The sequence below is a fragment of the Phaenicophaeus curvirostris genome, chromosome 15, assembly GCF_032191515.1.
Source record: "Phaenicophaeus curvirostris isolate KB17595 chromosome 15, BPBGC_Pcur_1.0, whole genome shotgun sequence".
In the NCBI taxonomy this organism is placed as follows: domain Eukaryota; kingdom Metazoa; phylum Chordata; class Aves; order Cuculiformes; family Cuculidae; genus Phaenicophaeus; species Phaenicophaeus curvirostris.
In genome coordinates, this window is record NC_091406.1 from 15,829,645 (window position 1) to 15,856,811 (window position 27,167).

General features: G+C 38.0%; 1 protein-coding gene across 1 annotated transcript in view; it reads left to right on the forward strand.

The window, feature by feature from the left end:
* The first annotated feature begins 222 nt into the window (after nt 1-222).
* Nucleotides 223-27,167, forward strand: part of DOCK2 (dedicator of cytokinesis 2) — a 173,439-nt gene continuing 146,494 nt past the window's right edge. Inside the window, exons 1-17 of the mRNA XM_069869297.1 lie at nt 223-398; nt 8,672-8,755; nt 10,123-10,163; nt 10,926-10,981; nt 11,182-11,278; nt 12,884-13,032; nt 14,890-15,025; nt 17,180-17,334; nt 17,848-17,929; nt 18,395-18,530; nt 19,104-19,179; nt 20,118-20,194; nt 20,548-20,673; nt 21,517-21,641; nt 24,774-24,872; nt 25,923-25,995; nt 26,072-26,175. Coding sequence (XP_069725398.1) covers nt 359-398; nt 8,672-8,755; nt 10,123-10,163; nt 10,926-10,981; nt 11,182-11,278; nt 12,884-13,032; nt 14,890-15,025; nt 17,180-17,334; nt 17,848-17,929; nt 18,395-18,530; nt 19,104-19,179; nt 20,118-20,194; nt 20,548-20,673; nt 21,517-21,641; nt 24,774-24,872; nt 25,923-25,995; nt 26,072-26,175 — 1,656 coding nt within the window. The 5' untranslated portion in view covers nt 223-358. The remainder of the gene's footprint in view (nt 399-8,671; nt 8,756-10,122; nt 10,164-10,925; nt 10,982-11,181; nt 11,279-12,883; nt 13,033-14,889; nt 15,026-17,179; nt 17,335-17,847; nt 17,930-18,394; nt 18,531-19,103; nt 19,180-20,117; nt 20,195-20,547; nt 20,674-21,516; nt 21,642-24,773; nt 24,873-25,922; nt 25,996-26,071; nt 26,176-27,167) is intronic.

A 27,167-nucleotide genomic window follows, 5' to 3' on the forward strand; every position in this document is an offset into this window, starting at 1 on the left:
TAACTGGGCTCTGTACCCGGTAGCCTTCCAGCTGAGATCTGGGGTTGAGGGGTGGTGCAGGAGAGGACTGCTTGTGTGTTACAGCCCGTATCATGCGACAGAAACACCCAGTTTGGGATTCCCCTCCCCCATGACACTACAGTATCTTGGGTTGAGAAAAGAGGAAGGAAGCTCAGAGCAGCAGCAAATCTCGCAGAACCCTCACAGCTGCCTCTGCCCACCAGCTCTTGGTGACGGCAGCTGGGAAACGGCTCTTGTTTCCTGTGCCTTTGTTGATCACCCGTCTTGGAGTCTGTGTCCTCTAAGTCTTGGTTTCCTTGGAGGTGGGCATCCTCAGAGCCTTACGGATTCATGTGTGATGGCAAGATGGCAGAAGACAGAGAAGAGGAGCGGCGTGGGTATGTAACTTAGTCAACTGCCATGTGAGTTTTGGCTTCGTGACTTCTGAACAGGATGTAGGCAGGTGTTTTCTCTAGGGTGATGACATGACACCCTCTGTTTTACCATGGCAGCATAATGGAAATAGTCTATTTTGTACAAGGTTTTAATGTTTTGAACAGAAGGACAAGAGGTACATGAGTGTCGGCTTGGGAGATGTCCTCCTTCCACTCCACCATACTGCCCCATCCCTCTGAAAGCTTGAGCTCTAGCAGTAATGCAGCTTTTCCTGCCTCAATGGTTTAGAAACGGGTTCAATAAGTAAGAAGTGTGTTGCATAATAAGTAGCAGCTGGAAATTATGGAGAACAAATGTATGGGAAGGATAATCATATAGCTGCTTCTGAGAGACTGCCACTTGAGGTTCGTGTTACAGTAAAAACATTGTATGAGTTGGTAAGTAGTACTTTTTGGAAGGGAAGTCATCTTCCAATCAATTTTTCTAAAAATGAATGATGGTAACTTGCATAAAGAACTGAATTGCTGTTTAAAAACCCATTTAAGTGAGGAATCAAAGCTCAAACAATAGAAATAAATGTCCTACTGAAGGTAACACGTGTTCTCAGTACAGGAGACAGTGAATTGTGTACTTATGATACCCTGTTTAGTGCAGAGTTATTAACCTGGCATTCCCTAATTCTTCTAAAAGACATTTTTTGTTTTAAGAAGGCCATTATAAAAGAATATCTTCCTGTTGAACTTCCACGTGCAGCAGTGGCAGAATTGTGCAATGGAAGTAGCCAGTTCTGGTGGCAGGTTATATTACAAAATAAAGAGTGTAAATGTTTTCTGTTAAAAATAGTAGGAAGTACTTAATTTTTGCACTTGTTTTCAAAGATTTTGATGTAGGAGAAAAACTGGATATGTTGGACACGGCCTCTATATCTCTATACTAGTGATGGATGTTTTCTTACATAGACATACTAGATACTCATCAGTTATTCACAGGCATATTATAAAGCAAGCTTCACTTGTAGCAGTTCTTTATAGGGAGCATTTTGGGTCAGAGTGAGATTCATGTAATGACCAAAAAGTTTTCTTTGCTCTGATTTTGAACATTATGGGGACCAAATAATCTGTTTTGCGGTTAAGTGGAATGTAGGCAAGTGATGGTTTTGTGCATGCTGGTGGAGTGGACCAGCCTACTGGGTTTGACTGATGCACGTCCACTGAGAAGGCACTCAGCTGTCTTCTGTCTCATTTGTACGGCAATCTGTCTGCTGTGCATGGAGTGAAGTTTTGCCTGATTGTAAATTTATAGCAGATACGATCTCAGAGTTTACTAAAAAGCTAGTACGACCTAGTAGTCTCTATGGTATTTGAAAGGTACAGCAAACCACACATAATAAAAACCATTTTAAGCAACCTGTGACTTTATAAACTTATGACGATCAGTCCAGTGCAGCTTGTTTTCCTGAGTCTGCAAGGCATTGTGATCAAACAATTCACTGCACTCTAACTTAAAATGCAGCACCCAGAATATGTAGGTTTGTGTAGCAGTAGCCTTTTCTACCTTGAATCTAAGAATATTTCAAACCAGTAAACTTTTAACTGAATCACTTATGAACACCTATTTTAGTGCATAAAAGGAAAGCAAATAACAGGGAACAACATTTATTGACAATATTTTAATACTGTAATGTTTAAACTGCTATAAAGATGACACAAATGGAGTTTTTAAAAACTCCGAAGGACTAGGATTTTTCATCTGCACGGACCAGTACTCTTATTCCTCCAGTACTGTCAGCTCTAACTACAGCACTCTCATTTTAGAGTGAGTATGTACGATGTGTAGCTCAAGGGGTGAAATCAGTGCAATCGCTGTGATGTACAGGTACAGCTTTCTGAAATGTGCTCCACTAGACATACTGCTTCTTCTCTTGCCCATGTCCTTGATAAGACTGTTGTCTCCTTCAGTCTGGCCTCTGGGTTTACAACAGAGTGGGATTCTTGAGGAAGGTCTATTAGCATAAGAAGCGTGGTTGTTACATCTGTTCCCATGCTGAAGATACATTTGGATCACCCATGTTAGCTGCTTCACAGATTAATTTATCTGTTGTATCATGTGGATGAGGAGTCCTGAGTCTTGGGAAGTTTCCAGGTGCCAATATAGTGACCTGCAACTTTTAGACTAGGGCTTAGGACTAATGGACTAATTTGCTGTTATTTAGGACATTAGTGGTAGTTTTGTGTCAGGAAGAGTTAAGATGATTCCTGCTGCAAATGAAGAAAAAGCAAGTTACCACTCGAGATGAACTCAAAGAATCTAACAGCCGCTGTTGGGCTATAAGACATCTGCAGATAACATGAGTAATGATAAGGGATTATCAAGTACACCAAACAGGCAGTGGTGCAGTTGGTTATCTGTGTCTTTAAGGAGCTTTGGTGGTGTTTAAAAGCAGATGATAAATTCATCCAAGCCCTGATAAATTTGCCATCTGATTTTAAACACCAACCAAGTGTTAAAAAAAGTGTTTATCAAAGTTTTGATATATCTCCTTTAAATAGTTTAAGTGATGTATCCGTTTTGTAAAGCAGCAGATGGACTTCTGCTTTGCACTGGGATCGTCTGTGATAATTCTCAAAGACGTTACCTTTTCTTTTGTCCGTATGACTGTACTTTCTGGTGAAAGGCCAAAACAGATTATCAGTTTAAGATCTTGAGAAGGGACGCTGCAGACGTGGTGCTATTTCCTGTGCCCTGGGCTTTCTCCCTCACTGTTCTAGGCTACAACCACATCATGCTACCACTTGCTGTTTCTCAGCTCACCCCATCGAAGACTGTTTTCTGTGTGAAAGAAGGCTTGTCTGTTTAACATTGTGTTTTAAGGCTTTTTGTGGGATTTTTTAGGTACAAGTCTAGTTGTAGCAATGTCTGTTTAGTCTGTTGCAAAGGGGAAGAGGGAGAACAAGAGCAACAATCAAACAAACTTTCCATCAATAATAGAATGCTGCTTAGATAATTACTCATACATTTAACTTTCTTATAGAGGTTCTTAAGTGGGAGTGTTCCATTTCTGCTTTTGCTTAGTTGCTTTATGTTAATATATAACTATGCATTCAATAATTTAAAGTTTATACCCATGAATTCCTTTTCCTAGCCAAGCTCTTGGTTCACAGTCTGTTTTATTTTCCTTTATTTGCCTTTGAAACTAAATGTATTTTTTCCTTCATTATAGATGTTGGTAGGAATAGTGGGATGATTTTTCACCCAGAGTAATGTAAAAAAAACCCCAACAAACGCAGCAAAAAATCCCCAGCAACACCCACGCATTCCTCCACCCATAATTGTCCTGTTCCCTACCACCCCTTCTTCCCTTCCAAAAAAAAAAAGAATCAACCAGGGAAACTGTCACACTGAGGATTTAGTTTTGGAATGGTGTTTAAAATGTCTTTTGGAAATTAGGTAGACTTATGCTCTTAAATTGAGGGAAAATAGTGCTATTGCTAAATTTTAAGTAGATTAATGAGACCTGGAATATGGGGTATTGGCAACTATAGTCACAAATCAAGTGCTTCTTGGATGTATTATCTGCTGTATGCGTGCCTTTTGTATCTCAGGAAAGTCAAGACATCTGAGCAAACTGTGTCTGCTGTGATATTAAGTCTCATAACGTAGAGAAGTTCAAGAGCTCTTGGAGTGGTGCAGACTGGAAGCTTTTTGAGGATATAGGGCTGTTTTGCCCTCTATGTTTTCAGAAATCTTTGTTTTCAAGTCTCTGATTAATGATTCTAATGGTGAATTTATAAGTCTTATCAGAAGTGTCCCTGTTGCCTTCAGTTTCCACTGATGAGCAGAATTTTATCTTGAGAAAGTGGAGCTCAACCTCTGCATGAGCAGTAGCATGCCAAGTAGATTTGGAAGACCACATGATCCCAGCTGGGGTGCAGGCTATGTGCCCACTTTTGTCTTTTACTTAATCAAATAGGACATTCCAGGTAGGTGATATTCAGTTTTGCACTTAGAAAGCACATTCTGGATTTTACACATGCAGCTGTTCTTCATCTTGAAGCGTTCCCAGCATAAACATGCTTTTGTGGATGGTACAAGACAGAGAAGACATGGTAGGGTAGTGGTTTTGGAGGACAGTTTCCTGGTGATTGTGCAAGACAAAACGTGTTTGAAATCTGCTCAGACCTTGAGCAAATTATTATGGTTGTGAAAAAGTTGCAAGCAGATGAAACATTATGTTGGCCTCCTAAATGGAAATGTCAGATTGACTCCTGCACTTCTGAAACTGTAAATGGGCTTTTGTCAATTTGACGTGTTAAGTGGGGGGTAGGAGAGGATTGGGTGACTTCCTTGAAACCAGAGCAAAGCATTGCTCAGCCTGAGTGCCGAGGGCTGTGACTTGCAAGGCTGATTTTCAGAGCTTTTCAGCTCTTTTCAGCAGATGCAATTATTTTATATCTGTAAAATCTGTGTAGATTGAGCTGTACAGGAGGCAGAGCTTTATTTGGTGTCGGCTGCCTGCTTCATGGCAAGAAGTCTCTGAGCCCAACAGGCTGTTCTAGCTGTTTGGGAAACTGCAGCAGTTTTGTGAAGTACAGCTGACTGTGAAAGGCGAACGACAGTAAAATGAAGAGCACAGCTACTTACGCTGTTTTTCATAAAATACTTCTAACAAAAATGACCACGCTACTATTTGTTATGAAAAGGTTAAGAGAAACAATATCTTCATACAACTAACTGAAACTGTTAGAACTTCCTAGTCCTTATACTGGCTTTTTTGTGTTTAAGGAAAAAAAAATAAGTGGCTCAGCTCAGCTAAAACCTCCATCTGGCCTCAAGGTTAAGAATATGGAGAAATCTCTATTTAAAAGTTATCTGAGATTTCAGTTTGTTATTTAAGAACTGAAGAGTTACCCCTTGCTGAACATGATTTGTGATAAATTAAATGATCTTCTAACTCCCTTTGAGCTTTGATGTACATGTGTGTGACCTGTGAAATGGTCAGTAGAACTGTGTCTGTGTCGGGTTCATTACAACACACTTGCTTTTTTTTAAGGGGAAGTTCTTAACTCAGAACATTGGAACACAGATTACATAGGGTTTTTTTTTCAGATGTTAACAAATCCTGTTAGGACTACTTAATGCTTTCACACCAGATTTGCCCGTGTCCTTGCTGAGTAATTTTGCCCCGTTTTCGATAGAAGAAAATGGGAACTGAACGCAATTGTTGTGTAAGATCAGAGAAGGTGCTACTTCTACATTACTACTTATAAAAATAGAGCTGTGATGTTTAAAAAATAAAATGGAGTAGAAATCTTCCTGAGTTTTTTCATAAGAAATCTTTTGTTTATGCAAAACTCTTCATGAGTTATTACATAGATATCATTCAAAATATTCTTCTTATTGCGGTAAAGTGAAATTAAGAGCTGGTTCAGCAAAGCAATTCCTTGGAAATATTTTCAAATTCTATTCAAGTGAAAGGGTGGCAAGTAGCCAAGGAAACCTTTCAGCTCATGTCCTGAGGGAGCTGAAACAAACACCTGGAATCTAAGGGGCTTTTGTGTTAGTTGGTTGGTTTGTTTTCTCTATATTACGCCTGTGTCCTGCTATAAATTGCCATTGAAGCTAGAGTGAGTGTTCCTAAGTGTATGAATGTGGGCTTTATTCTTTGCTGATCCATGGGGAAGTTGGCTGATTGTGTTCTCAATGAGCTGTGAAGTCCATATTTAGGAATGCTGTCTTCAGGTTGGAGTTCCTGGGCATTCTCTGTGCTGTTTTGGGAGGATCTTACAGCATGTGTAAATATGCCTTCAACATGAACGTTCTAGCCTGGTGCTGGCTGCTGGGGAAGGGCATGTGCTGTTTAAATCTCTCCCACTAATCTTACTACCATGACATCAGTTGCTTCTGAGGACAGTAACTGCTACTGGGATTTAGACTGAAAGCCAGAGTCTTCAAGACACCCAGCTTCTCTCTTGAGGACACTGGATGTTTTTGTGTTGTGGCTGGGATAGAGGATGCTCAGGAGCTAAGTGGTAGAAACAGACAAATTTGAAGGGGCCTGTATTCCTGCTGGTCAGAAAATTTATTTTGAATTTAAACAACTGTTGTTAATAATCTAACAAAAAAACTTTTAAGCCCATACAGGTTTTCCATATACTATTTTTGAAGAGCAAAATAATTGAAATATATATTAATTGGATGTAATAGTTAAATTTTCATTCACAGTTAATAATTCCAGATGAACAGATGTGACAGTTAAGCTGTCTGCTGCTGTGGATAATACGTGTGAGTGTAGCTGATTGTATTGGCTCGTTTGATTGTTAACAGAGGGTTTTTGTAAAGGTATATGGGAGATTATTTCTTAGTATAAAATACCTGGATAGGTCAATAGCTTAAAAGCTAAAGAATTAAGGAATTTGTTAAACTCATCCTACCAAACAATCCAGTTTCTACAGTAAAAGCTTTCTCATTAAGTTTCCACTTAGTCATTTGGGAAAGTGTTAGCTGATGTAGCTACTTCCTTTGTCAGTTTGTTACTGCACTTTTCAGTGTATTAACTGCTGTTAAATTAAGTTTTTAGAGAGTAACCCCGATATGCAATGTGAATATGTGACTCAGTAATTCACATCTATATTCTGAGACAAATACAACCATGAGTAGATCAGTGCATACTTTGAAACAGAATGTACACGCTAGTCAACCGTGGTCTTAATCTCTTTGGACATCTTAGGGGAGTTGTTCACTATCTTGTATTTCTTGAAATCTATGCCAAGATTAATGAAAGGAAGCCAGTCAGAACATAACTACGCATCTACTATGTACGTATAGTTGTATAGTAAATAGATTAAGAGTTTTGTTGAGCTGAGGCAATTCTCTGAGCAGCATAGAAATATCTTCAAGATTCTTTTGAGCAGATGTATTAATCTGGACAGCAGAGGGTCTGTTCAAAGTTTTTTTCTGCACCTCACTTTGTTTAATGATTCAAGCCCCGCTCTATGCAACCAAGAGGAGAAAAGGGTGGGAAGGCCTCTTCACGTCAAGGGAACAAGAAACTTAACTTCAGTCTAATAAGCCTCTAATTAAATATGAAATCCTTTTTAATTTCTGTTCTAGAAACATAACTAATATAACGACGGCAACAGAAACAAGCAAGACAATTTATACAACACTGCCATAAGTGAGGAGGATCAATCTCTTTAGCTCTACACACCTACTTTGGGTGATTTGATGAAAGGCAATTTAATTTGAGACTTCAATAAGTAGAAAGTGTTATTAGTATGCATTTTGGCATGGCAGAAGTGTATATTCTCCTTTGGAAGCATGGAGGGGGGGTTCAAGAGGAATGTAGGAATATACTGAGGGTAGGTTCAGCTTTCCAGATAAGTTTTCCCCTCATCCAAAACACTGCTAGTTTGGATGCTATGTGTGTGTGGATGGATTGTGATGGTGCTTTAGGAAAAGGAAGAAAGCCTTGCTGATGGATGCCTTTACTACACACTAGAGGTCATGGTTAGTAGCTCATGTGCCGTTCCTACCTATACAGTTTAATTGTTGTTTCAGGCTTACATATTTTAGTCCATTTCCCTGTGTGATGGTGGCCTCAATAACCACTTCTACTCTTTAACGCCATTGTAGAAGTCTATAACCATGTTAGTTAAGAAAAAATATACAGAAACAAATGCTTACCTCAGTAGCCCACATCCTGTAGCCCTAGAACGTAAGAACTACTGAAGAAGCTTATTTTCTTGAACTCTCTCTGAAACTTAACTGTTAGTTAACCACATGTAGATAAGCTTCTGATGAGAACACTTGTAAAATCTGCTGCTCCTGTGCTCTTTTCAGAGTGATCCAATACAGAAAATGACGAAACTTTCTGTTTCCATATAAAACAGTTTCATGTTAAGATGAAGCATCTAAACCCAGGGGAAAATGCAGCAAATTAAATCCCTCCATGCCTCCCTGCACTCCTTTTCACCAGTGTCACCATAAATTTCCGTGCACTTATGTTCTTAGTCAGAGCAGTATACAGGATAGCTTGTTTTCCTGCATATGCTTTTTTGTTTCTGTTTTTTTTTTCTTTGATTTTCAGTGTTGGCCATTTTCAACACCTCTACATTTTCACAAGAGAAGAAGTTAAATAATGGTAGCATGAAGCTTCTTGATAGAATTGTTGTTCTGTTTCTTTATCTAATATTAATCTTAACTGTATGTATTTTTCAGTTTGACCTTAGTGTATAACTGTATTGAAAACCAATATTTTCATCCTTTATTTTTTCAGCTATATACAATTTCAAAGGCACAGGAGTGCCACAACTACCTCTACAGATTGGTGATGTGGTCCATATTCTGGAGTACTGTGAAGGTAAGTCAGGTGCCTCCAGACTATAGGTTGTTTTATTTCACAGCAATTCCCTGTGTTACACAAGTAGTTGTCTAATGCTCTTATTTGTGTTGGTGGTGGTGTTGAGTTTTGAGGAAGAACCTATTCACTTTTGGAGAGCCAAAATCAGAAATGTTCGAGTACATGTGGTTTATTTAGGAAGCCATTATCAACTGAGCAAGTCCTCAAGGTAAATCCAGAGTTTGTGAGGCTTGTGCCAGCCTGTAATGTACCTGATGGGAGTTGCATTAAATTAGATTGAAATTTCAGTGGAGTACGCGCTTATCTCCAAACCTATTATTTGTTGCTAGGTCATTGTCAGCATCCCAGTCATCCTATAGTATAAGAAATTCAGTGTGTTAAAGGAGTCTGTAGGTCAGCGTGATAGAAAAATTTCTCAAAGCCACCCAGCATACTGAACATGTCAAACAGCAGAAATCCAAGTCAAGTCATGCATGGTAAATAGGCGATATGCTGGTCCAAATGTAGTAGTAGTTGCTATGTGGAGATACCAGATCAACTGGCGTAAGCATAAAATCAATACAAGCAGTAGAAGAATAAGCGAACCTTAAAATTGTATATGTTTGTGAAGCTCAATTAATTGTGGGTAGTGTAGAGATAGTGTGTTCCTGTGTATTGATTTGATCTTTAAATTCACAATCTGACTGAATTATCTCCCAAGTCTGCCAGAGCTGCTTAAATTACTGTTAGTATCAAACACTTAGAGTGCAGTTATTATTATGAACTCAACAGTTACTTACCTGCAAATAGTGATTTATTTTCAATCTGCAGTGATGTCTCCTTTGTTCCAGGTTCTAAGTTGAACTTTATGCTAGGAGGCTCCTTATTCAAGTTGGGTCCAAAAGATATAATTCCCCTTGGTAGAAAGATAGCTTAGTCCTGTTATATTCAGTGAGGTTGGATATGTGAACTATAAAGCATTAATAATGTAAATAGAATGCAATCAGCAGAGCTTTGTGGGCTATACATGAGTGATCTTGGTTGAGAGAATTATGTCTTGTGCTAATTATTACATTGCTAAACAGCTTATACTTGGAGCTTATACCTTTTCAGTATTGAGTGTGGGGGAGTTAAATTCTGTCTGTGATTATCTGTACTTACTATGCAAAACTTCAAAGTAGATGATATCATCATACTTGCTAATGTGCAAGTCGTGCCAAGTATGCTTCCTGATATTAATTTGAATTTCACCTATGTATTTTTCAAGTAACTAATTTTTAAACATGCTATGCTAGATAGCTGTTGTAGGAAACAAAACTCAGGACTTCATTATATGCTCTTGTACGTGTATGTTCTGCCATTAAAACTGCACTCTTTCTTCCTTTTAGATTGGTACAAGGGTTATCTAGTAAGGCGTAAAGGATCAGAGGTAAGATCACGCTGTTCGTTCCTGTGAGACCATTTTTAAGAATTCAATCCATGAAGTGGGTTTTTTTAACTATCTCTTATCAGAGAGTCCTTTCCTGTTCTCTAAGGCCATCTATCTCCAGTCTCTTTGCTTTCAAGATGAATATTGCAAATTAAATGTCATTCTTTCTTAAAGCAATTTTAGTCTTCTTCAGTGTTCTATGCTCTTGTGCTTCAAAGAAAACTGAGTTTGCTCTTCTTCATGTCAGTTACCTTTTTGCTCTTTATCCTGAGCATTTTCCCTTGTCTGTCACTGCTTTCATGAGGTGCAATGGTCCTATATTCGTGTCGCTCCTTTGTTTGATAGTCAAGCTGATGGGTAAGTTAGCCTGTATTCTTTTCCTAGAAAGATAAATGGGCTGATGCACAGAGAAGAGGGTGAGGGTTTTTTTCTGTTTTTATACAGTATGTACTGGTTTTGGAGGTAGTAAATAGGAGATGGGAGTGGAAGATGGATTTCTTCTCAAGAAAAGTAATTGTATGCACTGTATGCTTGTAAAGAAGGATATGAGAAAACTTTTATTACTAGTCTGTCAATCAGAAATGCATCTAGGTGGACAGAAAACTAGACAGGCAGCAGTTAATTGGAAATAAGTTATGTTCATGCTCATAATTTTATAGAGAAAATTTTGAAGAAGTGGGTTTTGGAAATCTCTCGTGTTATTTAAATGTTCTTGGAAAATAACAGTGGGTTTTGTTCTTTTTTTTTTTCCTCCTTCAACAGGGAATATTTCCTAAATCTTTCATCCACATTAAGGATGTTTCTGTTGAAAAGAAAAGGTATTGAATTCAACTCTTTGATTGCATTAAGTATCTAGTCTGCTCATGAATTAGTTTTAAGGCACTTACATGCCTTAAAAGGCTTTTATAAGGCTTTTTAAAGGTATGTTTAAGGCATTTTCCTTAAAAAAAGTAACTATAACCATGAAACACAGCTACTCTTTTGCTTCCCATGAGTTAAATTTCCTTCTCTTTCCTAGACATACAGAAAATGTAATACCTGCTGAAATTCCTTTAGTTCAAGAAGTTACCACTACTCTCTGGGAATGGGGAAGCATCTGGAAACAGCTCTATGTGGTATGACATTTTTGCATGTAGTGTGTGTCCTGTTAATTAGTCCTGTTAATACATAATGAGGACTTGTCCAAATTAGAGTCTTGTCTTGGATGCAGAGCAGGATCTGGGAGGATTTAAGAAATTACTTCTTCATCACTGCTTAGGTCATTAGAGTTTTTTTCAGTGGCTTTAAAATAAAAGGCTGCCTTATGGCTGAGGAGTAGTGTAACTTAATGACTTTAGATGCCACTTCAAGTATTCTGTATGTGACGAATTTTTCATAATGGCTCTTTGTAGAGTTGATATGTTTGATACTCCTATCTTGAAACTCATCTTAGATGCATTAGAAAAAGTTTCATCATGTTCTTGGGATGCTAGAATAAATGTTTTTCATAAACCCAGTCTTTTTATTTTCAATATCTTAATATTAAATTTCTTACAACAAAGAGGAATCTTTTTTTCCATCTTGGAAAAAAATTTTGGTTTTTCCTGTGAGCACTCTTACCAATACATGAAAGTGCAATAAATTTGGAGGTATTGACCAAAATGGCCAGTGCATCAGCATCTGTGTTCATTGTAAGCAGCTTGTAGTCACTGTTGTCTTTTGCATATGCATGCAATGCCCACAGTGTGGTAAGAACTGTAGGAGAGATGCATATTTATTTTTTTTTTTTAGTTTCCTTTTTCATTTTCCTTGGACCTGAAATATTTTTGCAGGCCTCAATTCAACTGTCCTTTACAGGGAGACCAAACCTTTCTTATAGCGTTGTACCTGTCCTTGGACTACAAGACCCTGAGAGATAAAATTTGAAATTGAAGGATAGAAGGCTGATTTTTACATTAGTACAGTCATATCTATTTAGCATGCTTCAATCCTACATTAATCCCGGCTGATTCTAGTGACTTATTAATGAGTTTTAGGCTGTCAGACTTAGGTTGAAGTTTTGACTGGAAAAACATCAAAATATTGTGACTACTCTAGTACCTGAGCAGTCTCTTCTAGTGGATAACCTGTTCCAACAGCCTGAACTGATTGCTTCAGGATCACAGCCAATGAATTGTGCTTTTTTTCTACAGGGGCAAAGAAATCTTGGATATGTCGTTTTTAGTCATTTTTTTTTTTTTTTTTGAAACGTGTTACTTGTTAGTCTTCCTCTTGCTGAATTCAGTAATTAAAACTTCTCTTGTTTCAGTGAATGGTGCTCAAACTGCTTTAGTGACTTCTGTGCATTCTCTCTCTCTCTTTGCTCTTTAATATCTTAATACCATAATCAAATGTTGTTGTTTCCAGCATACTCCTATCAGTATCTGAGAAGTAAATTTCTTCCGTAATGTTTTCTCTCAAAGACATTGGGTTAACGGATTTTAAAACAGCACAACAAAATAAAAATAATGTGATTCCCAATCCCCATACAAAATGTTTAAATTTTATCTAATTTTTTTATAGTCAAGTGGGAAATTCCATCTTTAAGTTGTGAGATGAGAGCAGGAAGGAAGTTCAGTACTTAGCCTGATTCTTGCTTCCATAATCATTGAGCGTTACATGTGACATATCCTTTAAATGTCAAGATCAACATTTCACTTCAACTTGAAGATTGAAACCTGTTGTTTTCTTTTTCATCTTAGACAAATAAGAAAGCGCAGTTCCAGCAGGTGCAGTCTATGATGTATGACTTAATGGAGTGGCGGTCGCAGCTTCTTTCTGGGACGTTGCCAAAAGATGAGCTCAAAGAACTCAAACAGAAAGTCACTTCCAAAATTGACTATGGTAACAAGTAAGTGGCCTGTGTTGCTTCTGGGAAACATGATTTATTTTAAACAGTCAGATAGAACAGAGATGATGAGAAAGTTTATTTGTCTGCTGGTTTTTAACTCATTTTTTTAACTCATTTTTAACTCATTAATGCAAGATGTAGACATACCAAATCTTCTTTTCCATACTTCTTGTTCTTCAGGACCTAAAACTTATCTGTCCTTCACAAGCACAGCCTACCTTTAGTAGTATTATGCTACTAATTCAAAGGTGGTAGTGAGATTTGTGTTATGGGGAGTAAACAGCAGAAGTCTAATGAGTCTGAAGTGTGCAGAGCCCTTGTTAAAGGCACCACAGCACCATCCTATGCATGTCCACAATTTACTAAGGAATTTCCAGGCAGAACTCTGGTTCTGGTAATAGAAGTGAAATAACCAGAAATAGGTGGGTTTTTTTGACAAAAAGCCTTGTCTGCTTCTTGCTAATGAAAAGTCACTGCAGTACAACATATTTTTTTGTAAAAATGGTGTTATGTGGGGTAGAGTGGTGTTCCATTGCCTGGTAAAGGGCAAGGAAGAGCTCAGTAAAAAAATGTCTTCATAGAATTGGTTTTATAGGCATTAGAATGTGTTTGTAAGTTCAGTTTAGCTATTGCAGGTGACTGTGGTTATTGTGGCCAGAAAGCCTGTAGGCAGCTGAAAGTCTTTAGTCACTTGTGGCGAGACATAAACAATGACCACGAGGTTTTATGAAACTCCTAACTTGTTCACTGCGATGTGGATGTACAGATTTCTGATAAATTGTATTCTTATAGAACACATAATGGGAATTTACGTATCCTACTACACTGTGTGGAAATGAATGGTCACCCCACGGCAGATTTTACTTGGAAACATTTCTTTGATTTCAGAATTTTATTTTCACACGCTCCTTTACAAATTATGAGGCAGTAAGCTGCTTTCTGTGGAGTAGCAGGGATGGAAGGGATGTTTAAAATGGTTTGGGAGAGTACAGAGGAAAAGTGCAAGTTGGATAGTATTTGTTAGTGCCTCAAAGTCGGGGGCTGAGTTGTGTGAAGGGCACTTGCCAAATGGTGGAGAAGGAATGAAGGGGAATGAGTGGGTCGTTGTGGTACCAGATATTGAACGCCAAGTCTGGAGAGGTTGTGGATAACCATGTAAGATGATGAAGCTGGCTTGCAGCGCGATGCAGACTGCATGAACAGTGCCATAAGGTTAGCCAGTACATTATAGAAATTGTGAAATATTTGGTTTGGCACAAATGAGACCGGTTTTAGGATAGAGGAGCAAGATCCTGGATAGGCAAGAAAGGGTAGGTCTTGGTTGAGGTGACACCATGACACTGTTGTTAAGAGTATGTAGGATGTAAGGAGATAAGGCTTGAATTCTGAACATAGAGGGGAAAAAGGTGACTGGAAGGGGTAAAAAGCATAGCTTGTGTGACAGCAAAGCAGAACAGAGCACAGTAGTTAAGTAATTGGACGGGGGAGTAAGATAACCACATAAAAGCAGAAAGTAACTGGAAAAACCTACACTACTTGATTACAAAGGTCATATGTGAAAAAGCAAGAGATATAAAGGCTGCTTGAAGTCACTGAACGTAGTGCATCTCTTTTCCATGGTGGGCGTTTAAAAGCTTTGGTGACGATGTATCCATTTCAGGAATTTATAGCTGTGTACAACAGCTTGAAAAAAAATTGTGGAGTTTACATAAATTTTTCTTTAATCAAATATTGTTGCATGTATTTAAACTTACTTTATTGCATAAAACTTGAAACAGCTTCTTGTGTGTTATATTTCTAAGCTTCATTTTTATAGAAGGAAATAACCTTGCCATTATGCTCTTCTAATTTTCACAGGATACTTGAGCTGGATTTAATAGTTAGAGATGAAGATGGAAATATCTTGGATCCAGATAAAACCAGTGTCATCAGCTTATTTCATGCGCATGAAGAAGCAACTAATAAAATCACTGAGCGAATTAAGGAGGAAATGGTAGGAAAAATTGGCCAAACTCAATGCTTCCTTTGCTGCAGTCAGTCCAAGGGTTAATGGATGTAGCATTGTACTGTGAAAATTGGTGGAAACTTTTGTCTCTGATGGAACTCAGAGAAGATTGGCATTCATGTGATATAAATAAGGCTAAGCCTCAAACTGAGTGAGTTGCACTTGTGCACTGGATTCAGGCTGTCAGCTAGGCTGAAAGGCTCTGTCTAAAGCTGTTCTAAATCCATTCTTGGATTCTTAAATAGAAATGTATCCTCATTGCATCTGTGAGTGACTTAATAGACTGATTTGCTTAGTGACTAGTTAGGTACTTGGACTTCAGGCTGCAAGCAATGACTAACCACAGCTGCACTTCAGAAGATCTCGTGACAACACTAGTTGTTTGCTCTGTGTTGCTGCTTGTTAGTTAGCCTGGTGGAGTTGAAGAATTTAAGCTCATGAAGGAGGAGCTCAGGTGAACTCAGCATAATCTTCTGGACACAAGATGTTAGCATGGCTAAGCAAACCTGATGAATGCATAAATTTCATCTTTTAAAATGCTCAGCAGATGACCAAAATTCCTTGACCTTTTCCTGTATTAAATATGTACAGGGACTTGTCAGATACTTATGTTCTTGTCTTCATTCACAAGAAAGTAAACAGTAATAAAGCAAGTAAAATACTTGACAAAATACATTTGGGCTGTTATGACACTTAAGTAATGCCCTATGACAAGTCACTGCAAAACACCAGTGTCACTAGAAGAATCTGCTTTGGAGTTTATTTAATTAACTGACAATACGAGGAAAATTCAACTTGGTGGTCTGCAATAGGCTGTTGACTTGTTTTGAACATGAAACAAACTGATAGATGAAGAAGACATTTAGGCCATCAAATGTTATGTAGCTATTTCTGTTTATTTAAAACGGGATACAGGTACAAATTAGGAGGCTATTCTTGAGTTGTTGACCCGGCTGTGTCCTGATCTCAGCATGTGTTATTTGTGTCCTCTTCCAAGAGGTGTATTTTGTTTTGCTATAATTCCTTGCAGAGTGAAGCATCATTAAAATGTGGATACTAGGCCTTCTGCTATATCTCACTGTGTTAAAAAATTTTCTGTTTCAGAATTGTAAACTTGTCTCTGTAGCAACACAAGTGAAAGCTTGATGTTTTCTCTTTATAAGTGGTGACAATGTTTCATGTTTTATATATGTGCCCAGTGGCTGAAGAACTGGCCTAAAATACAAAAGTCATAAAATATCTCAAGCTGGAAGGGACCTATAAGATTCTTGCTGTTATCTTCCAAAGGGGTTTAAGTTCTTACAGCACAGCAAAAACCCTGTGAAGTCTTTTTAGGCACAGTCTTTTACCAAATTTTAGTTAAGGACTGCAGAATAGTTCCATGGAAGTCAGCCTAATTATCTTGGGAGGTAAGGTTTTGAATATTTTCAAATACAGGAGGAAAATTTTAACCTGACTCTTTTCTGCTGAAAGAAAGTAAATGTAAGATTTTTAAGGCAGGAAGGTTTCTGGAGGTGAGGGGAAAAGGGAGGAGAAGCAGCTTAACTATTGTGTGCCTTAGAAATATTCATAAAATAAAGTAATCCCTATTCCATTTCTTACAAGAGACACCTACCAGAACAGGATAATATGCTTAGAGTCCCCTACAAAGGCAGTTGTTACTCATACCAAGTCCCATAAATACTGCAGAAGATTGATTTAAGGCATCTCTGTTACCAGCTCTTTGATTATTGGCACAAAGAGGTAGCTTCCTAGTCTGGGTACAGTTTTTTGAAGAACCCAGTCTGAGCTTTTTATCTCCTTGCATACAGTGAAGGGTCTGGAAAGGAAAGGGAGATCTTCCATGCCTATGTCACTTCTGCACCTTCAAACTGTCTAACTTCACAGCAGAAAAGGATGCTGACAGAGAGAAGCCTTGTGAAGGCTCAGAAACCTATTTGCCATTAACATCTGTGATATTAAGCAGTGTCTTTCAGAGGAATATACAGGGAACTGCTTATTTGCTGGAGACAAGTATTTTTGTCCAAGTTCCCTATGATTTTTCAAGATTAACTGTTGCGCAGATTAAAAATTGAAACTGTGTGTAGTGTCCCAACAGTTTAATTCATGGATCCAGCTAATGATTTTCTTCCTTCTGAGTAGTCAAAGGATCAGCCAGATTATGCATCATACTCCCGAATGTCTTCATCCCCCACCCACAGCCTCTACGTCTTTGTGCGGAATTTTGTTTGCCGAATTGGAGAGGATGCAGAACTCTTTATGTCGCTGTATGATCCACAGAAATTAACAATTATAAGGTAAGCTTTCTTGTTTTATTCCAAAGGAATAAAGGATCTGGACAAAATGAAGTAAAATAGTTGCCAACACGTTAGTAATGCAAAGAATATATGAATAAAGAGAAGAAAATGAAAAGGAAGAGCAAGTGTTGACAGATCCATTCATTAGTGGCTACTAGATTATTCTTGATGGAGAATTTTGTGGTGCCTGGAGTAAAGTGCTGAAATGGGAAGGGAACAAAATTGGTGCGAGGTTTACATACAAAGATACATTAAGGTTCTGTTGACTGTTCTCATCAAACAGAATGGTGGCCATTGTTTCCTCCAAAAAAGGTACCATTCTGTTGTATGTTCAAGTTATTTTTTAAAACTTACTGATGGTATTTGTTGAGTGTTCTTGTCTTTTTAGTGTGGCATTAGGCTTAAACAAACACAACAGACTATTGCTGGTTATGCAGACTTTGCTATGTACTCTGTTTTTTTTAAGAAGAATTTTGAAATCACATGACAATGAGATATTTATCCTCAAAACAGTGAGAACTACTTGGTGAGATGGGGGAGTAGAGGCTTTCCAAAGGAAATCGATATGCTCAACAATCTTAAAGTAGTGTTCACAGTAAGTGTTTTCCAATTTACCTTAATTCATTTCTGCAAAACACATTTTCTCTTTTCTGTGGTCACTATCAGAACTTGTGAAGATTGAGCAAGATTAAGAAGGAAGCAGAAGTATTCTTGGAAATAGAGCAAGAAGTGACTGGTCATTGAGTGCTTTAAGGCAGTTAAAATACTTCCATGTCCTTTCTTCAAATAGATTTGCTGCCTCATAAATTTACTGATGACTCCAAGTTTTTTTATTTAGTGTACCCCGTGATTGCTGCTGTTTTCTTTCTTTTTCTTACCTTATATTTTCTTGAAGCTTTTAACCTTTTTTGTGGGCTCAGTTGTTTCTTTTTTTAATTTTATTTTTAATTACTAAGGCTCAATTTACTACTGGAGGTCCTGTTTAATTGTTGCAACTTGGTTCTTCTCCAAGTAATATTTCAGTTCTTTCCTTGTATTTTCTTTTTTTTTTTTATCTTAGGATCTTGGGAATAAAGACCTTAGCCGAGACAAAATTTATTTAGTTTGTCAAATAGTCCGAGTTGGAAGGATGGATCTCAAAGACAGTAACTCAAAGAAATACACCCAAGGACTGAGGAGGCCTTTTGGAGTGGCAGGTAACTGTCTCCTGTGCTGTATCTGAAGCAGGACCCCAGTGATACTTAGAAGTCCTGGACCATAGGATCTCTAAGGAGACCTGTCAGAATACAAAATAGCTATATTGCCTATGTTCCATATTTAAATTTTTAGTCCATAAAGACTACACCTACATTAGCATTGTAGTTCAGGTCACAAAAGCGCTTTGCATTTTAATCTCCTAATAAGTCATACTTACTGCTACATCATGCAAACCAAAGCACAGGGGCAGAGTATAATAATAGAATTTCTTGCGGATGAAATAAAACAGGCAATTATGTCCCCAGAGCACCACCAATGCTCTTGTATTTGCAGGATCAGACCAAAATTAGTCTGAAGTAATTCTTCTTTCACACAATACCACATTTGTAGTGCGGACTTCGCATTAAATTTTCTGCCCCCCAAATCTACCCCTGTTGGGCTACATTGCTTGTGAGTGAAAAATTTGAATTGACCTTGAGGCACAAGAACAGCAATGTACATTATTTATACACAAGGGGAAATACTTTGCAATGCTATAATATGTTTTTATGGTATTTCTTTTACTCTTCTAGTTATGGATATCACAGATATCATAAAAGGAAAAGCTGACAGTGATGAAGAAAAGCAGCATTTCATTCCCTTTCACCCGTAAGACAGTCATAGATATCTTAATAAGCATAAATTTCTGTAACTCTTTGGCTATAATAATCTATGCGATGCTTATATTTTTTTTTTATTTTAGTAATTTTGTGTTATAATAGTGCTAATTATTTAAGTATCACTTTAACAGGCATAAAAGACTTGACAGGGGTTATGTAGCATGTTAAATGAAGGTATATTCTACAAATGTTCTACTTCATGCAGCTGATACTTAACAAAACCTAGGTTAAATAGTTATTCATAGTCGACAGTAAGCTTTACAACTGTAGATAACTAGTGATTTATGTGCTTGATTCTGGTATGAATTTGAGAATGATCTGAGTAAAAACTGGCTTTCAGTTGAAAAGTAGTTGAATTGTCATACATGAACTATCTTAAAAAGAAAAGCCAGTCCAGCTGCCTAAAATTAGGATACTCACAGGTGCTAGTATTCACTGGAAACGTGTTTGTGCATTCTGTATAGCGCTACTGCTCTGTACTATGGAGAATAAATATAATTCTGCAAGATGTGAGTATGACATACTGTTTTATTTCACTTGTTCACAATTTGATCCAACGTTTGTTATATGAGAACTTGTTTTCAGTTTTCAAAGGAGCTAAAAAGAATGCAAAGTTCATTCATTCATCAGGATGTTTAGTAGGGAAAGCGGACTCAACTGGCATGTTGGTGAAGGCATTTATGTTGTGTGTTCCTATGAAATGATAAGCTTTCGTATTGTTAGTCTGTCACATCTTTTTCACTTCAGTGTACACATAAGCTTAATGTGAGTGATGTGCATCTCAGAGTGAGAGTTAATGCAATTACAGAACGTATCATAATAAGGCCAAGTGCAGCTAAGAGGACTAAAGCCGTTGATCTGTGTTCTGAATGGTGTTTGATGTACCTAGCACTTAATTCCTAGTAGACATTGTTCTTTCTCTTGCAGGGTGGTGGCAGAGAATGACTTTTTACACAGTCTCCTAAGCAAAGTCACTGCATCGAAAGGAGACAGTGGTGGACAAGGTAAAAATGACTTTGTTGTTGTTTAAGCGAAGTAACAAGGTGATTTTTTTTTGAACTTCATTTTAGATTGTTTAGCTTTTGGAGGAAGGCTTTCATGTGAGAGCAGCAGCACCACCATGGAGGTGGGTCAGCTTTTAAGCTGGAAGTGAAGAATTACCAGTTTGTTGTGGAATCTTGGAGGCTATTTAAATTAGTAGCTACAGTTTTGTCTTATAGAGCTTTTACCTTCATCTTAAGGAAGTGGGGGAAATAAATTCTTATCACTGTTTTAGTAGAAGAGGCAATTGTCTGAAGAGAGAGGGTTTTTCCTCCTTATCATAAATAATTCTTTTTTTTTCTTTCTTTCTTAATAGGTCTCTGGGTCACTGTGAAAATGCTCGTTGGAGATGTGATTCAAGCTAGAAAGGACTATCCACATCTTGTAGACAGAACCACAGTTGTTGCTAGAAAGCTGGGATTTCCTGAAATAATCATGCCAGGTATGAGGTGATTTGTTCTATAAAAGGAATGGGTTTTTTGTTTTGATTCTCTAGCTTAATGAGCATCAGCTGCAACTTTATTTACTTCTGTAATGGGTAACTTAGAGGCTTTTTAGGGTTGACACATCATGGTAGGTTTTATTCTAGTATTAGAGGTTTATTTCAAAATAGTGAAATCCTTGGAAAGTATTTTCTAGTTTTTAAACAGAAAAAACAAAATTGAGACTGAAAGATAATCTCAGTTTCTTGTTCATAGCTTTCTTGTCTTCTAAGTGCTTTATGGGGGATACTTGCTTAAATTTTAAATTAACCTTGTTTTTATTGTAGCTTATCACTGTCCTTAAATAATTATAATAAGCATATAATTTTATCATGTCTTCATTTTTTTACAGTAAAATTGTTTTCCGAGGTCACTCACTGTCTCTAATGCTTTAAAAACAAACACCCCCTTCTTCTAGCTAAGCCTTCAATTCAAATCTCAATACTTAGATTAAAAGAAGCCATTAATTTGTTCACAGAACAAAATCAAAATATGAAGCTCCCTCTAGAAGGAGAGCTGTGTCTTTGGGGAAAATTCAGCTGTGTCCTCACCGGTCACCTCACCAGCAGGTGTCAGTGCAGGACGAGAATTGCTTCCAGGCACTTGGAAGGCTCCCTTTGGTTCCTTTCACATCACATCGTAGTGTCTCAGCTAAAAATAACAGAGATGGAAATTCTTGTTCACGGAAAATAAGATATTTTTGTCTGTTTCACTGCAGAAAAATCATACTCCTGTGAAGTTCAGTTCACCCAGCGCTCTCACAACATTTTAATTTATTTTTAACCTTTCCATTTCTTTCTTAGGAGACATAAGAAATGACATTTATATTACATTGCTGTACGGAGATTTTGATAAATACAATAAAACAACTCAGAGAAATGTGGAAGTCATAATGTGTGTCTGTGATGAAGAAGGAAGAGTGATGCCAGTAAGTTTTCTTTTTTCTGTATGATAGACATAGAAACATGAGATTCGTTATAGAAGCAAGCCTTAAACTTCTAACAAAATACTGTTGTGCAAAAACATGCAGTTCCCTCACTTGTGTCATCTTGTGACATCCCCTTACTTGTAAGTTTTATGATGCTTAAAAAGTGATGTATCTATTGAAGTGCTATAAATGTCTCACATAAAACTGTAATGAGCAATAACACAGAATGACCTATTTTAGCTGTGCCAAGGAACAAATGCTGCTTCTGACAACTAATGCATTCTTACTCTAGGGTTTTTCTTGTGGAAATTCCCAGAGGAATGCAATTTGTACATTAAAATGTTAGAAGTACCATTTCTGCTACAGAACAAACCCTTGATTTGTGCTAGGAAGACTGTGTCATTGTCCCCTGAGTGAAGTACATAGCAAATAACTAAATTAGTAACAACAGAGGAGTGTAGACGCTGTACAGAGGCAACACAAATATTTACAGTGTCTGTTTGCTTGTCTCTTTCTGTTTCGAGATTTTTTTTTTGTCATTTCCTTAGGGCTTTTTAACACCGCTGAGGCATTCAGGGAGATTTTTGGCCCTTGCTTTTCTAAGCTGTTCACTAAATCAGTAGTGTGAGCATAAGGGTGAATTTATAGTGACGCTTCTTTACATAAAAAAGACGGAGTAACTCATTGTGGTTCCTGACTTGCTGAAATATGCTTATGAGCTACAGTGGTTGACCTAAAATTCAACTTTAAAGCTTAAATGAAGAAAATTCTAAATCCATATAATGCCTGGAGTCCACACAATAAATTGTAACCCTGATGACGAAGCACTACCTGTATATACAAAAACATCTAACCACATGACTTGCCTATATGGAAGTCAGTGTGGCTGTGAAATCAACCTCAACAACCTCTGTTCTGTCTGTTCATCGATAATGTTCTTAAAATGCACACACCAAAAAAATTAACCTATTGCAGTACATTACATCTTGCTTTCTGATATTACGTATGATCAGTTGTGCAGATGCGTCCTTTCTCTAAGTATGGGGAGAAAGAGGACTTCTCACTTTGTCCATGATGTGAAATATATGTTAAAATCCTCCAGCTTTCTGTGGATAATAAGCCTTAGTCATGTTTAAGCAACCATTTTGAGGAGTTAATGGAAATGCTGTTGAATGCAAGAGATAAAACCTACTGGTTTTCCTTTTAAGCCTCCAAAAAATAAACGAATACCAATAAATTTCTGAAGCCGTGGGTTTATGTTAATTTCTATGTTTCCAGTTATGCCTGAATCAAAACAGGTATATGTTCATTAAACAAGAGACTGGTTGGTTTTGTTTAGGTACGGAACTAGTTTCAGTTGAAGAGCAGCAGTAGAGTTGCTGTTGCATGTAAAGGGCCTTTTGTTCCAAGAATGTCACAGAATACATTCAGGCAATTGGAAAATCTCCTTTCAGGCACATGAAACATACCTTCTTGGAGTTCAATCGCTCTGACCAGAGCTTATCACAGAATCACAGAATAACCAGGTTGGAAGAGACCCACCGGATCATCGAGTCCAACCGTTCCCATCAAACACTATATAAATCATCTTCAGGTGTCACCATTGCATCCTTCTTGTCATAAGGCATCCTGGGGTTTGAAGCAGACTTCTAGGATTCTTTGCATTTTCATCAGGAAAACTGTCCCTTTGCAGTGGTTGCTGTAGCCTGCGTGTGGCTGGCTTCATCTGCGCCTTCAGCAGAGAATTTAATAAGTTTTCTTCTTTCATGAACTTCAGTTTCATGTCTGAACGCCTGGTGTCAGTGATATTGCTTCTTCAATCAGGAACATTAGCAGTTACTCTGAATGTATAGTCCTCAACAGCAATCAACTAGGAAAGGCAGATGTAGGGCAAATCTCCTCACAGATTCACTAAACGAACTGAATCTTGAGGTCACGATGAATTTTGAACTTTGTCAAAACTTTCAGTTGTGTGTATACTAGTTCTGATAGTCATCGGAGAATGGGAGATTCTAAATGTTGGAAAAATGCAGGGTGTACTGTGGGTGCCCTGACAACTTTTGGTTTGGAAGTCATCTCTGGTGTGCAGCCAAACACTTGCAGATTCTGCTGGAACAGAGTGTTGTATAGTAAATGGAGAAGTAAATGGAATAATGAAACCAGATGATTTGTACTGTCCGTATTTCTTCTGGTAACTGAAATGATGCCTTTGTTACTCAAGCCTGTCAGTTTGAGAAATCAAGTCTATGTTCATCATCCAGGTCTTGTTAGAACTCACTATGTAACACCTGTAAAATTCAAGCTGTGGGTAGGTCCATTACAGCTACAGAAAATCGCAGAATCATAGAATGATTTGGGTTGGTAGAAACCTGAAAGCCAGTCCCACCTCCCCTGCCATGGGCAGGGACACCTCCCACTGGATCCGTTTGCTCCAAATCCCATCCCGCCTGGCCGTGAACACCTCCAGGGATGGGGCAGCCACCACTTCTCTGAGCAACCTGGGCCAGGGCCTCCCCACCCTCACAGGAAATAATATCCTCCTAATATTTCATCTCTTTTTTTCCCTCTTTCAGCTTAAAAGAATTCTCCCTTGTCTCATCCCTGCAATCCCTGAATAACAGCCCTCCCCAACTTCCCTGTAGCCCCTTTAATTACTGAATGTTTGTTTCCGTCATGTTCAGAGGCTTGGAGAATGCAGTGGCTTCACATTAAGTTTTCCTTTCTGTTGGCGCTTTCATTATGATTTAATTTGGAATGACACCACATCCAGATTCAAACTCGTTGCTAAAGACAAGCCTTTACCTTGCACCAGATATGCTGGTCCTGAACCCTTGGCTTCTCTGGAGTGTCTCCAGTGTCCAGAGGCTCCAAGCTGGACGTGCTGGGGGCCTGGAGGGCAGGTGGGGACTGAGCAGAGCTCTCCCCTGCTCCCAGCCACCATGGAGCTTTTCTGAGCATGCAGGGTCGGGGTTCTGTGGGGCGCTGAGATGAAGCTGCTGCCCCCAGCCATGGGTGGGATTCCTGCGGGGCCTCCCGAGCAGTGTCTTGCATCTTCATTTGGTTTTGCTCAGGTCATAAAAATACAGAAACTCAGGAACCAATAAGCCCTGTTTCTTCCCTTCTCTTTTTAAGAATGCTGTTTGTTTGGGAGCAGGGGACAAACCCGTGAGCGAATATAGATCAGTTCTTTACTACCAGGTCAAACAGCCACGCTGGATGGAAACGTTAAAGGTATGGTGTAGGTACTTTTCACTCACTTTTTCATCCTTATTTCTTGGTACCTCACGCAGGAAAGTTGTGCAGCATCAGCTTTTTTAAAAAAATAACTTGGTCCTGAATATAGCTTGAAGGATGGAGCCTTAGTCATTCATCAGTTATTCGAGATACATGGTCACTGAGGCTTGAAATATAGCCTAGAAAATGATGTGAAGGTTTTGTTTAGCAAAACAAGATCATCTTAGATAACCTTATGTCCTAACGTGGCTCATCAAAAATGAAATATTGCATTTGTTCTATTGTGGTAAAGCAGTGCAGATGAGGGGTTTCAACTGCATAATTAGAAGAAAAAAAGGCTCCAAACCGAAACAATTACACCTGTGAAGGATTGTTACACAGTGAGATTTGCAAAGGGAAGTTGTGAATGAACACAAAGGAATAATAGTCTTTAAAGCTTTAAAACTATTGACTTGATAATATAGAAAATTGTGCTTTTTCTTATGCAATTGGCCTTTTTTGTTTCACATTCCTTATAAGTGGGCATGCTAGTTAAAGAATAAAGCACTCACAAGTTAAGGCTCTGAAAGTTAAGCACTCACAAGTTAAGCACTCTACTTAAGGCTCTGAAAATTCTTTTAAGCATAAAAATATATTTAATATATTTTGTTAGAATTTTCCTATCTTTTTCACCCCTTTATTAAATTGGACATGAATTTATATATATGAAACTTGGAAGTCTCACAGTCCAGTCTCGTAGTGCATAATCCTGTACAGTTAACAGGGTAAGCGGTAAGACTGCAGTATCCTTATTTTCTGGCATACAAGCATCTGTGTGCTTTAACTCACTGGGTTCAGTGCTTCGCTTATTTGGCAAAGTCGAACAGATAATTGCTTATCAGCCACCACTTCTGGTACTGCCATCAGCGTCAATATTTTTAAATAGTCTGTGAAAGGCATATTGGAGCCAGCAGAAGTGGTGCTTATTTATTCTAAAATGGGAACTGGTTACATAGGAAACCACCTTCCGTCCCCCGTAACTCTGATTATTTTCTCATTTTACAAAAGGTAGCAGTCCCTATTGAAGACATGCAAAGGACACATCTCCGCTTCATGTTCAGACACAGGTCATCTCAAGAGTGTAAGTAGGGAATTTTGACTTGAGTCAATTCAAGTTAACTGGTACATAGTCAGCTGAAAATATTTTTGCTTTGCAGCTAAAGATAAAGGAGAAAAGAATTTTGCAATGGCTTACATAAGACTAATGAAGGAGGATGGAACAACTCTTCAAGATGGCATCCACGATTTGTTGGTCCTGAAGGTATTTTAACAATTTCTTCCTTTATATTTCCCTAAAGAAACATCTTTCCCCCCCCCAGTTGTTTCTCTAATTTCCTTATTTTCTTAGCGCTAGATTGATTTTATTTTTCTGTCAAAGACAGGGATTATTTTTCATCTGAACCAAAAAAATGATGTAACTTTCCGTGCTCAGTAAACATCGGTTTAGATTTGCATTACAGAGACATAATCTAAGCACAATGACAGAGGGTTACTCTTCCTACTGTTTTACTGAAGTCTACACTTTTAGCCTTCTATAACACAGATCGAGACACGCTAAAGCTCAGTACCTGGATGCGTAGAACTATTCTTGATGGAGGTGGGAAAAAGTGTTGGCTTGATTCATTTAGAATTGTTGTCACACAAACGATCAGGGAATATAATCTTGCAGAACTGCCTGGTTGAAACTGCTCCATGTATTAACAAGAGTGAAAGTTTCAGGGATTTTATTTTCTATGTCAAGGACTATCCCTCACTGGCCACTGGTCCCGTTTTTGACTTTGTGAACTGAAGCAGGGAATAGAGGTTTCAAGATCTGGTGTTTGTTGCTGGATTGTTTTCCCCCTTGGAGAAGATTGCCTGGCAGGAACTAAGAAGCAGAAATCACTCTGAATACAGAAGAAATTTTACTTTAGGTATTTCTTAGTGCTCTTTTCAGTCAACTTGTTTGCCAAAATTATAATGGCAGGTGAGATGCCATTTTATAAATCAAGCTGTTAAGGTAGTCCAACAAAGATTAATGGCAGTGTATAGTTATTTATCTTCTCTTAATTAATACTGACATTGATTAATATGTAGGCCAGAAGGAAAATAATGATCAGGTTGTATGAGTGTGTGGTTAATTTTTGTTATGAAATTCCATCTAATCCATTCCTGCATCAACCTGGTAATTTTTCTTGAAGTGACAGCTTAGATGACATGCTAAATGGAGTTGACCTAGTTTATGTTTGTGAGAAACAGACAGATTTTTCTGAC